The sequence below is a fragment of the Hibiscus syriacus genome, unplaced genomic scaffold, assembly GCF_006381635.1.
Source record: "Hibiscus syriacus cultivar Baekdansim isolate YM2019G1 unplaced genomic scaffold, ASM638163v2 tig00110187_pilon, whole genome shotgun sequence".
NCBI lineage: Eukaryota > Viridiplantae > Streptophyta > Magnoliopsida > Malvales > Malvaceae > Hibiscus > Hibiscus syriacus.
In genome coordinates this window covers 2,104,482-2,117,275 of record NW_024062618.1, presented here as the reverse complement: position 1 = coordinate 2,117,275, position 12,794 = coordinate 2,104,482, and the positions used below count along the sequence as shown (strand labels likewise).

Genomic DNA, 12,794 nt, shown 5'->3' with positions numbered 1-12,794 from the left:
TTTGAGTTGGATGGTTATAAAATTGAAATTTATCCTGATTATCTGGCTAAGCCTGGGGCCTAGAGGTATAGGGATGGGTTTAGTCAGGGTTCTTCTTTGCAATTGATGACTCTGATAAAGACCTGCCCACCTTCATTACTGTGACACATTCTCCCAAATTTAACTTGGATTTTAACAAGTCCCTTTGCTTTCTAATTAATGCTCCTAAAACCTCATTAATCTCTACTTCTTAGAATTAAAGAAAACTAAACACGTGGTTCAAATAACTCATTGAATTATAAATTAATGCTCCTAAGGGAGTCAATAAGGACTATCATTCTCTTAAAAAATTTAAATTATTATACAATTTAAATATTTTTATATTTTTTATTTATAATATTTGTCTCTTCATTTTTTTCTTCATTAAATTATATTTGAACTTAGATTGCCTCTTAAGGAATGAATATCCTTTATCTGATCCAAATAAATTTTGTACATAAGAGATTATATTCAAGAATAAGAAAAAAAATTCGTATTAATTTAAATCTTTTAAAACTCAACTTTATTATGTTTATAACCAATTACTCAATTGAAAGTAATACATGTAATCACGATAAATGGATATGTTGAATAAGATGAGAAATGTGAAGTAGAAATAGGATAACGTTACCTTAAGAAAAATATTGATATTTTTACTCTAGTATTAATAGTATAGACCAATTTAATATTTGAAATTCATCTAGTAAATATAACGAGGATCGATACTCATAAGTACATATCAATGCCTTGACATAGGTATCAATATACATACCCTAATTCATAGGCCATTATAAATTACATGGTATGTATATCCCAAATTTTGACTCTAATTTTTTAACATAAACCGATAATCAAGAACCATTAAAATTCATTGGGAATTCAAATTTGCTTAATTTTAAAAGTTTATCTGAGATTTTTAACAAATCTGATAATAATAATAATGGTAGTATTGACGAGGGACTAAAATGGAGTAAGTGGAATTTGTAAAGTTTACGAAAGAAATAACTAAAATAAAAAAAAATCTAAGGATCGAATTGCAAAATAAGTACAAGTGAGATATATGTATCTTAAACATCACAATTGTTTATGTTTGGAAACTAACAAAGAATATATATATGTTTCAAACTTCCATGATTTAAAAATTAGTAAATTATGCATGAACCAAGTTATTTCAACGGTTAAAGGGATGATTATTATTTCAAAAAGTCTCAATTTAAGCATCAGAGAATACAAGGATATTTGAGCTTTCATTGTCAAATGGTTGAGACTCATTATAACATATACTATATTGTAATCACTTTAGATTATTCAAAAAAAACAACAACTAAAACATGTATTTTGCCTAAGGGTCTAAATCAAAACGTCTAGGAAAAGGGAAGATAACTCTTTCTTCCACATCTTTCTTGATAGAGGAAATTTAAAAATCACTAAGTCATAGAGTTGTGTTTATTGTGTAATGCTGGAATCCAAGTAATGATAGGTTGATTCAAGACTGATAGAAAGAAAGGAAAATAGAGAATCGATATTCGAGAATACCGTAAACTCGAATTAAGTGAGTGTAATTGAAATTGAATCAATCAATACATGTGTGTGTGTTTTAATGTAGACAAATTATGTATGCATTGCTTAATGTATGAATTTCGGCTTCATCTGAGCACTTGACCAGCATATTATTTGGTAAGGTATTTGTAATATGTTTCGTTATGTTATTTCTTAACTTGATTGAGTATGCTAATGGAATGTGTCAGATATGTGAATTATGGTAACAAGAGTAGATTATCCTATTTGATAAGTGTTTGTGAGTTAAAGGCTTTACACCTAAGCCATGTGTTCATTCGATTTTGTGAAATATAAATTTTTGATACTTTGGTAAGACTTGTAATAAGCCCCTGGTTATTATTTAGTTCCATGCACAGTTGATATGTCATAGGATTTATAACACTTTGTGTATGAGTTATTTTAAAACTCCAGTTTTAGCGAGACAAACAGATGTTGTGTATATGAATTGTGTTCCAATGAGATGAAGTGATACCTATTTTATTTGTATATCATCAATACTTAATTAAGAAGTGAAATCAGTATATTCATAGGCTACTAATCGACCATTAAACTAAATTCGATAAAATATCTTTAAATGCTTTGATAATATTACGAATATTGCATACTTGTATCGATATGTATTGATATAAATTCGATAAAATATCTTTAAATGCTTTAATAGTATTATGAATATTGCATACTTGTATTGATATGAATTGCTTTGCCATGATAATGTAATATATCTTTTTGTTAAGAATAATATCTTATTCTATTGATATGCTTTGTTTTCTTTTAGTCATGATTATTTTCCTGAGTTTTCTGAAGCTCACTTCATTTATTTCTATAACATTTGGAGGAATTGATGTTAGACAAATAGGTCTTAGATTGCATTATCAAAATCACAAGTCAAACATTGGTATTCTTTTGAGTAATATCACTTTGTTCTTAAACTCTTAGTAGGAAGGCATGTCATTGGAATGTTTGTGATCATAGGGTGACAAGTTATTTTATAAAATACGATTAATTAAATTGTCACGATTAAACATTGTAATGTCATTAATTCAAATTGAATCTTCACAATTATAATACATCAATAATGCTTTTGCTTTATTGACGACTATTTTACAACTCTATCATTTTGTCTAAACGTCATTGAAAGATTTAATATCAATTTTTTAAGATAAATTTGGACTTCAACATTTAATGACGAAAACTACTGACTTTTTTAAAAATTATCATAAAAGATATATAATCAATCATTAAATACAATGAAAACAAATAATTGTCACATTTATAAATGTTTTGTGATGTTATACGTAACGTCATTTATAAATTTGGTCATTAATTGATAAATTTGTTGTAGTGGTATATGTTTTCATATTTAATTTTTCGCTTCATGATCGATTAAATTTAGGCTAAAATACACAAATGGTCATCCGACTATAGAGTATTGTTTTGTTGAGTTCCTCGACTATTAAAAGTTATAAAATGACCACTCAACTATTCATATGTTCTAACTCATCATTTTTCGTTAAAAAATCGACAGTCGTCTGAGCTATATGTCAACCTGCTGAATGTGATGTGATAAAATCATATTTTAATGATGTTTATTGATGTCGTTGTTGCTTTCAAGCACTGACTCAAATGCATAATGTTTCAAGCACTAGCTCAACGACATAATATAAGTGGAGAGTCGATTCACAAAATACAACTCAAACGGTTCTGAAATCAAATTTTATCATATTCCAGTCAATATGTTAACGTCAAACTCAGACGACCACAACTTTTTTAATAAAAAGGATGAGTTTGAAACATATGAATTGTCAGGTGACCATTTTGTGACTTTTAATGGTCGAGTGACTCAACAAAACAACATCCTATAATTGAGGGATCATTTTATAATTTTTAATAATCAATAGATTTAACAAAATAATATCTTATAGTCGAGGGATCATTTGTATATTTTACCCTTAAAATTTAAATATATGTTTTAAAATGTGGACTTATCGAATGGTCAATAGAACAACTCATGAGTTTGCTATGACGATTTTTTGTGTGTGGATAATTTGCTATAATTTAAATATATGTTTTAAAATGTGGACTTATCGAATGGTCAATAGAACAACTCATGAGTTTGCTATGACGATTTTATTAGTTGCAATCTGATTATTTTTAGGGTAAACTATAATTTTAGTATATCAACTATTACTTTTTTCTTTTTGGTCACACAACTATTATTTTTTCAAAATCATGCCTAACGTTACGTTTTGATTTCGTTTTGGTCACCCGTCGTTAAAAAATTAACAAAACTAATGATGTGATCTTTTTTTAATTTTTTCAATGATGATATGGTATTACCTTGTGGTGACATGTCCATATCTCCGTTAATTTTTTAATTGTGAGTGGCCAAATAAAACAAAAACGTAATGTTAGATATGATTTTTAAACAAAAAATAATTGAGTAAGCAAAATGAAAAAAAATGATAGCTGATGTACTAAAAGTATAGTTTACCCTTTTTTATCTCCTCTATGTATTCGTACTTGATTGTGTGGTTGATCTTCAATGGACCTGTTGAGGCTGTGCAATACTAATATATTTGATCTGGTGTTGCAATTTGCAGTCAAGGGTAGAGACTGGGCAGGATTTTTATTGAAAAAGTTAAAGTTTGTCAAGCTAATGTTGGGTTTTAAGTTGACACATAGATTAGGTTTTTGTCACATTAATAACAGGGATTTAAAGGGGCAATTCCTTCCATGATTAAGATTTAAAACACAATCCCTGATTGGTCAGCCTTAATGACCTGCATTTCTCATTGCTTTTTACCCAAGAAAACAAACCACCATAATGGCCTCCATTACTAGAATGGCCAAGCAAGAATCATGGAAGAGAGACATCAAAATTGTAATCTTTATATATTGTTTCATTAATTACTATTAGGATAGAGTACACGTTTAATACTCAATTATCATTTTTATTTTATTTTGATCATTCATCATTAAAAAAATAATAAAATTATTGATGTGATATATATATATATATTAATGATTACTTGAAATTATCTTATGATGAAATATTAGTATCATTATTAATTTTTTAACGGTAGGAGACCAAAATAAAAATAAAACTAAATATTATGTATATTTTTTTAAAAAATAATTAGGTAACCGAACCGAAACAAAAATGATAGTTAGGATATTATGTAGTTTACCCTTACTATTATTATACCTCCTTCAAATTTTCTTATAAAAGTTACACTTTTTTGTCATTTTTTTCGTTTATCAAGTGTATAAATTTTTTGAGTTTCTTGAAATCTTTGAAATTCTTTGAAACCTTTAAAGTTTTATATATCTTGGCTTGCTATTAATTTTCATAACTCTATATACTCCGAAAAATAACTATATCCTCAATATGACTTTAATTATTTATGTGATTTGTCAGAGTTAAATATATTATTTAACAACATACCTATATAATCCGACGACCTATAAATAATTAGCGTGACCTAAATCTGACACCAATATTAAAAGTTACTATAAAATTTATTTAATGATTAAGAGAATTATATGGAACTATTGTATTCACTATTCACTCCTTTATCTCATCAAAAAGATATTTGAATAGTCATCATAATCATCGATTATTATTCTCAATCTAAATTAAAAAAAGGAATAAACGCTTACAACCGCATTAATCACTTTATTTTCATCTGTCGGAACCGTCTTTCGGTTGGGCCCGGAATTGGGCTCGACTTGAAATAAACGAATTGGAGTCGTCATCGACCACTTTAAAACGATATTAGGTGGGTCGACACCATCTTACATGATCTGCGTTGTACCAGAAACGCGTTGGGTTCGGGAGTCGGTTACGGTCAAGGAAGGATTAGCACCCTTGAACCGCCCTTTCGGTACCAATTAATTTATAGATTGTCTTTTATTGCGGAAATTTAAATTTAAAATTTAAAATATTCGATTCGATTTACTTACCTTTGATCGGTTGAAGTTACTACTGGAAAATAAAAATGTTAGATGGTAAATATAAAAATATCGAATAAAATTAATTAAGTAAAAAAAATGAAAAGTATATTAAATTTTAAAAGGGAAAATGGTTGAAAAACAGACAAAATAAAAGGAGAAAATACCATAAATATATATATATATATATATATATATATATATATATATATATAATAATGGAAATGACAATACCAATAAAAAATATAAACAAGGTTGAGTTGTGAAGGGAAAAATGTTAGGAAAATAAAATAAGAAAAAAAATTAAAAAAGTAAATAAATAAATAGATAAGGGGCCAAAATGAATCGAATTGGACTTTGTGAACCGAAATTGATACTAAAGACCAAACTGCAAAAAAAAAAATTTGAGGGTTAATTTGCAAAGCATAGATAGTGACTAAATTGAATGAATTGAGAATCCAAAGGTGAAATTACAAAAGATGACCAGATTGTAATGCGACTCAAAACAACGGGGACTGCAGAGAGAATTTAAGAATCTCCTATTTACAAATCGGTCATCGGTACATAAATACCCAAAAAGCCCCATTTCACTCGGAATAACATTTTCTCTCAAATTCCTTCTCTCAGCCGAGAGAATGCTCTCAAACCTCTCCCTTGGGCGATTTCCGGCCACCTGCCGCCGCCGTGAGCGGCAGCCGAAAAAAACCGAAACCCCTCTAGATACTCCTATCCACCCCGTAAACCCAAAATCGAACCCCAAATCCACTAAAAAAACTCAAAATTGTAGACTACCCTTACAGTTTCGACCTTTACCCTTTAAAATCGGCGTCTCGACTCTTATGCTCCCGGTGACCCTTCGTGGCTGATGTTTTGGTTTTTTCGTTGTGTATTGGCTTGCTTTATTTTATGTGTTGTTTGTTTCGAGTTTGCTCCCAGTTCCCTATGTTTTTTTTTTTCTGTCTTTGTGCTGTTGATGGTTCATGTTTTGCTTGTGATCGTGTTTGGCTTTGATGACGTTTAATGTGCTCTCGGTTTACTCTCTCGATGTTGATGGCTTCCAGGGTTCTCTCGTTAATGGCCGTGGTTTGATACTGTCGGAGGTGTTCCCCCTTTGGCGGTGTTCTGGTTGGTATTTATAGGCCTTCACCGGTCGTTGTGGTCCCGAAATAGGGGCGCTCGTGACCGGTCACCCCGGGATGGGTCAGTCCCAGGGATCTCGGCCGTCGTTGGCACTGTTGCCCGTCTGTTTCGCGTGGCTCTTGGTTGCCCGGGTCGTACGGCCCTTGGTTGAAACTGGATATGAAACCTAACATGTTGCTGGGCTGGTTCAGGCCCAGTCTTCGTTTTTGGACCCTGACCAAAAAAAATAAAATAAATTAAATTAATAAAATGAAATGAAATAAATATTAATAATAATATATATTATATAATATATATGTTTCAAAAAAATATTTTTAAACTATATATTATATTTAAAAACGTTTTCAAAATTATATATTATATAATTTTCAAAGATAATTTTAAAAATATTATATAAGTTTTCCAAAATGTTTTGTTAAAACTATATATTATATAAATTTTCCAAAAAATGTTTTTAAAAATTATATATTATATTTTCAAAATGATTTCAAAACTATACACTATATAATTTTCAAAATGTTTTAAAACTTATATATTGTACATAAGTTTTCAAAAACGTTTTAAAAAACTATATAATATATATTTCAAAAAATATATTTTTAAAAACATTTTCAAAAATTATACTATATTACTATAATAAAAATAAATAAATAAAAAGTCCAAATTCATACGAAAATGAATGTATACTCCATCGACCCTTAAATTTTTTAACCAAATTTCTTTCTTTACTATCTTATTGTATAATTATGATCTCAAAACATTAGAATGTAAAAGTACCAATAAATGGTGGTTAAATATGTTTAAGCAAAAGGAGGACTAAAAAAGAGTTTAATGAGGATGGACATGGTGAGATTTGGGTAAGTAGAAGGTGACAGAATGGACATCCGCCCGGAAATACAGGGAGCCGTACAGGAACACCCTGAGCTATCATTCACTTTTTTTATTTTTAAAAATTATACATAATTAGTGGTACTATATATGTAAGTATATATATATATATATTAGAGAGAAGGAGAGGGGTTAAATTAAAACCCCACTTAATAAAAGCTCTTTCTTTCACCCTTTCTGCCACACATCACTCTCATCAGTGGCAGCAGCATTAGTTGCAGGCTCGCAGCACTGCTACTGCTCACCTTGCAGTTAAGAACACCCTACCAAATATATATGTATATAAAGACACCTTTTTTTCTATAATATATACATATCTACTTATTTATAAAGTTTTGTTTTTTTAATTGTGTTTTTTTTCCAATTAATTAAAGGTAATAAAAGCTTGATTTGATATCTTGGACAAAAAAGACTAACACCACATCACCCGTCTCGTTAATAAAAATTGTGTTTTTTGAGGTCTTGACTTAATTTCCTTTTTTCCCCCTTTAACTTTTGCAATGCCAACAAACCATTGCTTTTAGCTCTAAAAATGCAGTCATGAATGAAATACCCTCTTCTTCACATCTCACTACTTAGCTTTTCCAGAAAAACCATTTCTTTCCAAGTTTTTTGTGTGTGGAATATCCAATGGGGGAATTAATCGATCTGAACACTATGGAAGACAATGAAACGCCATCATCTGGTTCTTTATCTCCATCTTCTTCTTCAGCTTCCGGGTTAAGTTCTCCTGGTTCTGCGTCTGGTTCGGGTTCTTCAGTTTGTTTAGAGCTTTGGCATGCGTGTGCTGGTCCACTTATATTTTTGCCGAAGAGAGGAAATGTAGTGGTGTATTTCCCTCAGGGACACTTTGAACAAGTTTCCGATTCTCCCGGTGTAGTTGCAGCTTATGATCTCCCTGCCCATGTGTTTTGTCGGGTTGTTGATGTCAAGCTCCTTGTAAGCTACCAAACTCTCACTCTATTTTGTGTGTTCTATATATTGTATTTCTCTAATCAGATTTTTTGTTTTGGAAAATTCTTATTTTTTATTTTTTGGGGTTTCTGGGTTTATATATGTGATAAGTATTTTAAAAGGGAGACCTTTGAAGTATGGATTTTTATTTTGAGAAAATGACTTGTGGTTTTATGGGTTTAGCCCCTTAATTTCTTCCCTGGGTTTGATTTAGTTTTCCAGAAAATTGACCTTGTAAAGTTGGTTTTACCAATAGGAAATTGGGTGTTTCAGGTATTTGAATTTCACCCTATTTTCCTATATATTTGTTTGGGGCAAAGGAGATTGCTCTGTGTTCTTCTTAAAATGTGAATTTGCTATGAAATGCTTGTTTTTGTTTGCAGGCTGAGGGTGCCACAGATGAGGTTTACGCCCAAGTGTCACTGATTCCTGAAGCTGAGGTGGGTTTTATTCTATATAACCAGTTTGATCCATAGGACAATGACATCATTCTGAACCAGTAATATAGTCCAATGATGAATTGAATTCTGTTCCTAAATCTGGTGTCATTTTGTTGGTTAATGTTGTTTCTTCTCGTTTCGTTTTCATCTCGAGTCTGATTTTGGGTAAATTGTGCCGAATGTAGCAATATGAGCAGAAATTTCGAGGAGGGAAGACACAGACAGATGGTAAAGAGGAGGATACCGAAGCCAATATCAAGTCAACAACGCCCCATATGTTCTGCAAGACACTTACTGCTTCTGATACCAGCACACATGGAGGCTTCTCTGTTCCTCGCCGAGCCGCCGAGGACTGCTTCCCTCCCTTGGTAATTTTCTTGCACTTTTCTCGTTATTTCATTTTAAACTTCTCATTGTTTTTTCTATGTATTTTTCTTGTATAACAATTAGTTATATTTTCCTAAATCAATCTTTGGTGTAGCTTTTTGAGTTTAACTAGATTGGTATTGTAGGATTATAATCAGCAAAGGCCATCACAAGAGCTTCTTGCGAAAGACCTGCATGGTTCGGAATGGAGATTTCGACACATCTATAGGGGTATGCAGTAGTTATCAGATGCATTTTAATGTTAAAGTTATACTAGTTTTGGATATGTGGATCAGCCTTGATTAGCTTTTCATTTCTCTATTTATTGCTAAAGATAGTTTCGGTTTGAGTAGGGCAACCACGGAGGCATCTACTCACTTCGGGATGGAGTGCTTTCGTGAATAAGAAGAAGCTCATCTCTGGAGATGCGGTGCTTTTTCTGAGGTTAGAAATCTCCCCTTTTATGAAATTTTAGTTAATAATCCGATAGGAAATCTTATTTAGTGTTCATAACAGGGGCGAGGATGGAGAACTCAGACTGGGAATTCGAAGAGCTGCTCAAATTAAAAATTTCTCTTCTTTCCCATCTTTGTGCTGCCAGCAGTTGAACTGCAACACTTTTGCAGACGTGGTCCATGCTATTTCTATGAGAAGTGTATTCAGCATTTGCTATAATCCGAGGTATGTGGCTGCCCCATATTTATATTATAAAGGCTATATTTGTTTTTAGCTCTATTTATGCAGCTATGCATACTTTGATATTCACATAGAGACTCGGTTTGAACTTTGAAGTGGTTTGTTGGGCTGGCATTTTCACTTATCTGAATATTATGTTCACTTAAAAGTCTGAAAGACAATGTACCTTATTCGGACATCCTTTTGATATGTCGAAATAATGCATGTCTTAAAAATTTTAAGAAGTTATCTTTAGACGTTAGTGCCATATATACAAACTGATGTTACTATTGGATAATCTTCTTGTATTCTATAATTTGTATGTCCTAGTTTTTCTCTGGATCTTTCTCTATGGCCACTTTCTTGATGAGATCTTAAAACTATTTATTTTGGTTGGTGTAGTAGGGCAAGTTCATCGGATTTTGTAATACCCGTGCATAAATTTTTGAATAGTCTTGATTTTTCTTTCTCTATTGGAATGAGGTTCAAAATGCGATTTGAAGGTGAAGATGCAGAAAGAAGGTATGACCTGATAGAACCTGCAACTATTCAGTTAAATTACTTGATTTTTAGCCTTAAGCGGGGAGGAAAGATCTACTCTACCATGCTTTATCGAGGCCTTGAATTTATTTCATGTTTTTCTGCAGACACTCCGGAGTTGTAACTAGAATTAGTGATGTGGATCCTGTTCGATGGCCTGGTTCAAAATGGCGATGTCTGCTGGTATGACTGAATTTATATATACATGTGTGTATTCATGATAAAATGTTTGCATGCCTTTAAGTTTTAAACGTATACTATTGTCATAATAATGTTCCTGTCAAGGCCTAACATTAAGATTATTAATAGCTAAATGGGGTATCTTTTAACCTTTTACAATAGTAATTACTATTTATAATTCTCATAGCATTTTTTTTTATCTTTTTTCTCTATCCATCCAAGTTAAGTCGATAGATCTCAAAGGAAATGGTTGCCGGGCTAATTATTGGTTTTATCGAATAACTCTCACAGACTTGTGGCTTCTTGCTCATTATTCGAAGTAGTCTGTTAGTGTACCCTACAGAGTAGTCAGCATACTATGCTATTAGTTGCATCTCGTTTTCCCATCCCTAGACTAGGCCTTGACCTGTATGAACATGGCAAAGAATGGCCTTGTTTGGTGCTCCTTGCAGTATTTTTTTGATAGAAGTGTTCCTAGCTGTTTTAATTGGGTATTGCTGATGACTCTTACTCAGCCACCAGTTATTTAGGTTAAGCATATTCCTGCTAAAATGAAATATAATGTATGAACTCCATGTGTTATTTAGCTCGAAAATCGCTCCATTATAATTTTATCAGAAGTTACTAGAGTGAATGCAATAGTTCCTTCTGGCTCTTTTTGCAGGTAAGGTGGGACGATATCGATGCCAACAGGCATAGCAGGGTTTCTCCCTGGGAAATCGAGCCTTCTGGTTCAGTTTCTAATTCCGATGACTCGCCCGCTCCCGGTTCGAAAAGGAACCGGGTAGGAAAATCTGAATTTATGGTTCCTGGTAGGTTGTTATGCAGGACTAATTCTCTTTCCTGTATCACATGACAGTGCTTGGCTTAGTTCATTCTTTTAACAGATGGAATTGGAGTATCCAACTTTAAGGAGTCTTTGTGGTCCCAGCAGGTCTTGCAAGTTCAAGAAAATTCTGGTTTTAACACTCTTTATGATGCTTCTGATAGTCGGAATATGCATCAGTCTGAAACTAGGCGTTGCAGTCCTGGTTCTTTTGATTCTAGTTTTGGTGCAGTAGGAAATGTTGGTGGGGACCCACTGGCGAGTCCTGATATTTCCTTTAAAAATGTAGGCTTTGGGGAATCTTTCCGATTCCATAAGGTCTTGCAAGGTCAAGAAATTTTTGCAACTCGATGTCTAAAAGGTTCAGCTGCAGATGAGACTCCAGAAAATGGCAGTCTTGGTCTCCCTGATGCTGGTCGGTTGTTGGGAGCTAGAAGTGGATGGTCTTCCACGATTCAGGGGTATAATCCTCATAGTCGTATACGGCAGTCTGTGCCATCTGCACAAGCGTCCTCACCGTCTTCAGTGTTAATGTTCCAACAAATAAGAAAGTTATTTCCATCAACTGGTGAACATGATTCCCGTGGGAGGTATCTTGGAAGCTCGGATCCATTCGGTCATTCAATTGATTCTGTTCAGTTCAGTGATACTCTACCTCTAGCAGGTCAACCAGCATTTAAGACAAGTCAAGAATTAGATTCCTCCTATAGAAGTAGCTGCAGACTGTTCGGTTTCTCCTTGACCGAGGGAAGACGTGACGCTAACAAGGAAGAAAACATGGTGCAAGCAACTTTATCATTGGCTCCCGGTGTTTTTGTACCTTGTGTTGGAGAACAGTTTCACCCAAATTCTCCATCAACGACGAATACAGTGGGAAGCAATTGTACCAAAGCTAGTAACCTCTATGCTGTCAGAGATATGGCCTTTGATATTGCATCGTAATGTAGCCATGGAAGTGCTGGTCTGGAGTTCTGTTGACAGGGTCTCGAAAGATTGATGAATACGATACAGCGGTGCAATCGGAATAGCTATAACTTTACTAGGACTGCTTATCATGGGGGAGAAAGGATTAAAACTTCTTCAGGATGATTATTCACCTGGTGTTAGGAGATTAAACACTGAAGTTTTAATTTTCTATTAACAATAATATATTGTTGTTTCGGAGCATTTTACTTGTCCAAAACCTTGAAGTATTCTGGAGTGTTTACATTGTTGATATAGAAATATTATTCCAGTTTCACACAACTTGGAGAGTA

At 32.7% G+C, this 12,794-nt stretch overlaps 1 protein-coding gene across 2 annotated transcripts; it reads left to right on the top strand.

Annotated features, from left to right (window-relative positions):
* The first annotated feature begins 7,712 nt into the window (after nt 1-7,712).
* On the top strand, nt 7,713-12,783 carry LOC120217679 (auxin response factor 3-like). Of its 2 annotated transcripts, none has more exons than XM_039214748.1 (10): nt 7,713-8,496; nt 8,895-8,951; nt 9,137-9,319; nt 9,464-9,548; nt 9,671-9,761; nt 9,834-9,998; nt 10,395-10,514; nt 10,640-10,715; nt 11,377-11,524; nt 11,600-12,783. In XM_039214748.1, exons 1-10 carry the CDS (start codon nt 8,188-8,190, stop codon nt 12,478-12,480), a joined length of 2,115 nt encoding a protein of 704 aa, XP_039070679.1. In that variant the 5' UTR covers nt 7,713-8,187; the 3' UTR covers nt 12,481-12,783. The 2 variants fall into 2 exon arrangements, with proteins under 2 accessions (XP_039070679.1, XP_039070680.1); XM_039214749.1 differs by having other exon boundaries at nt 8,188-8,496; nt 10,398-10,514.
* The last annotated feature ends 11 nt before the right edge of the window (nt 12,784-12,794 follow it).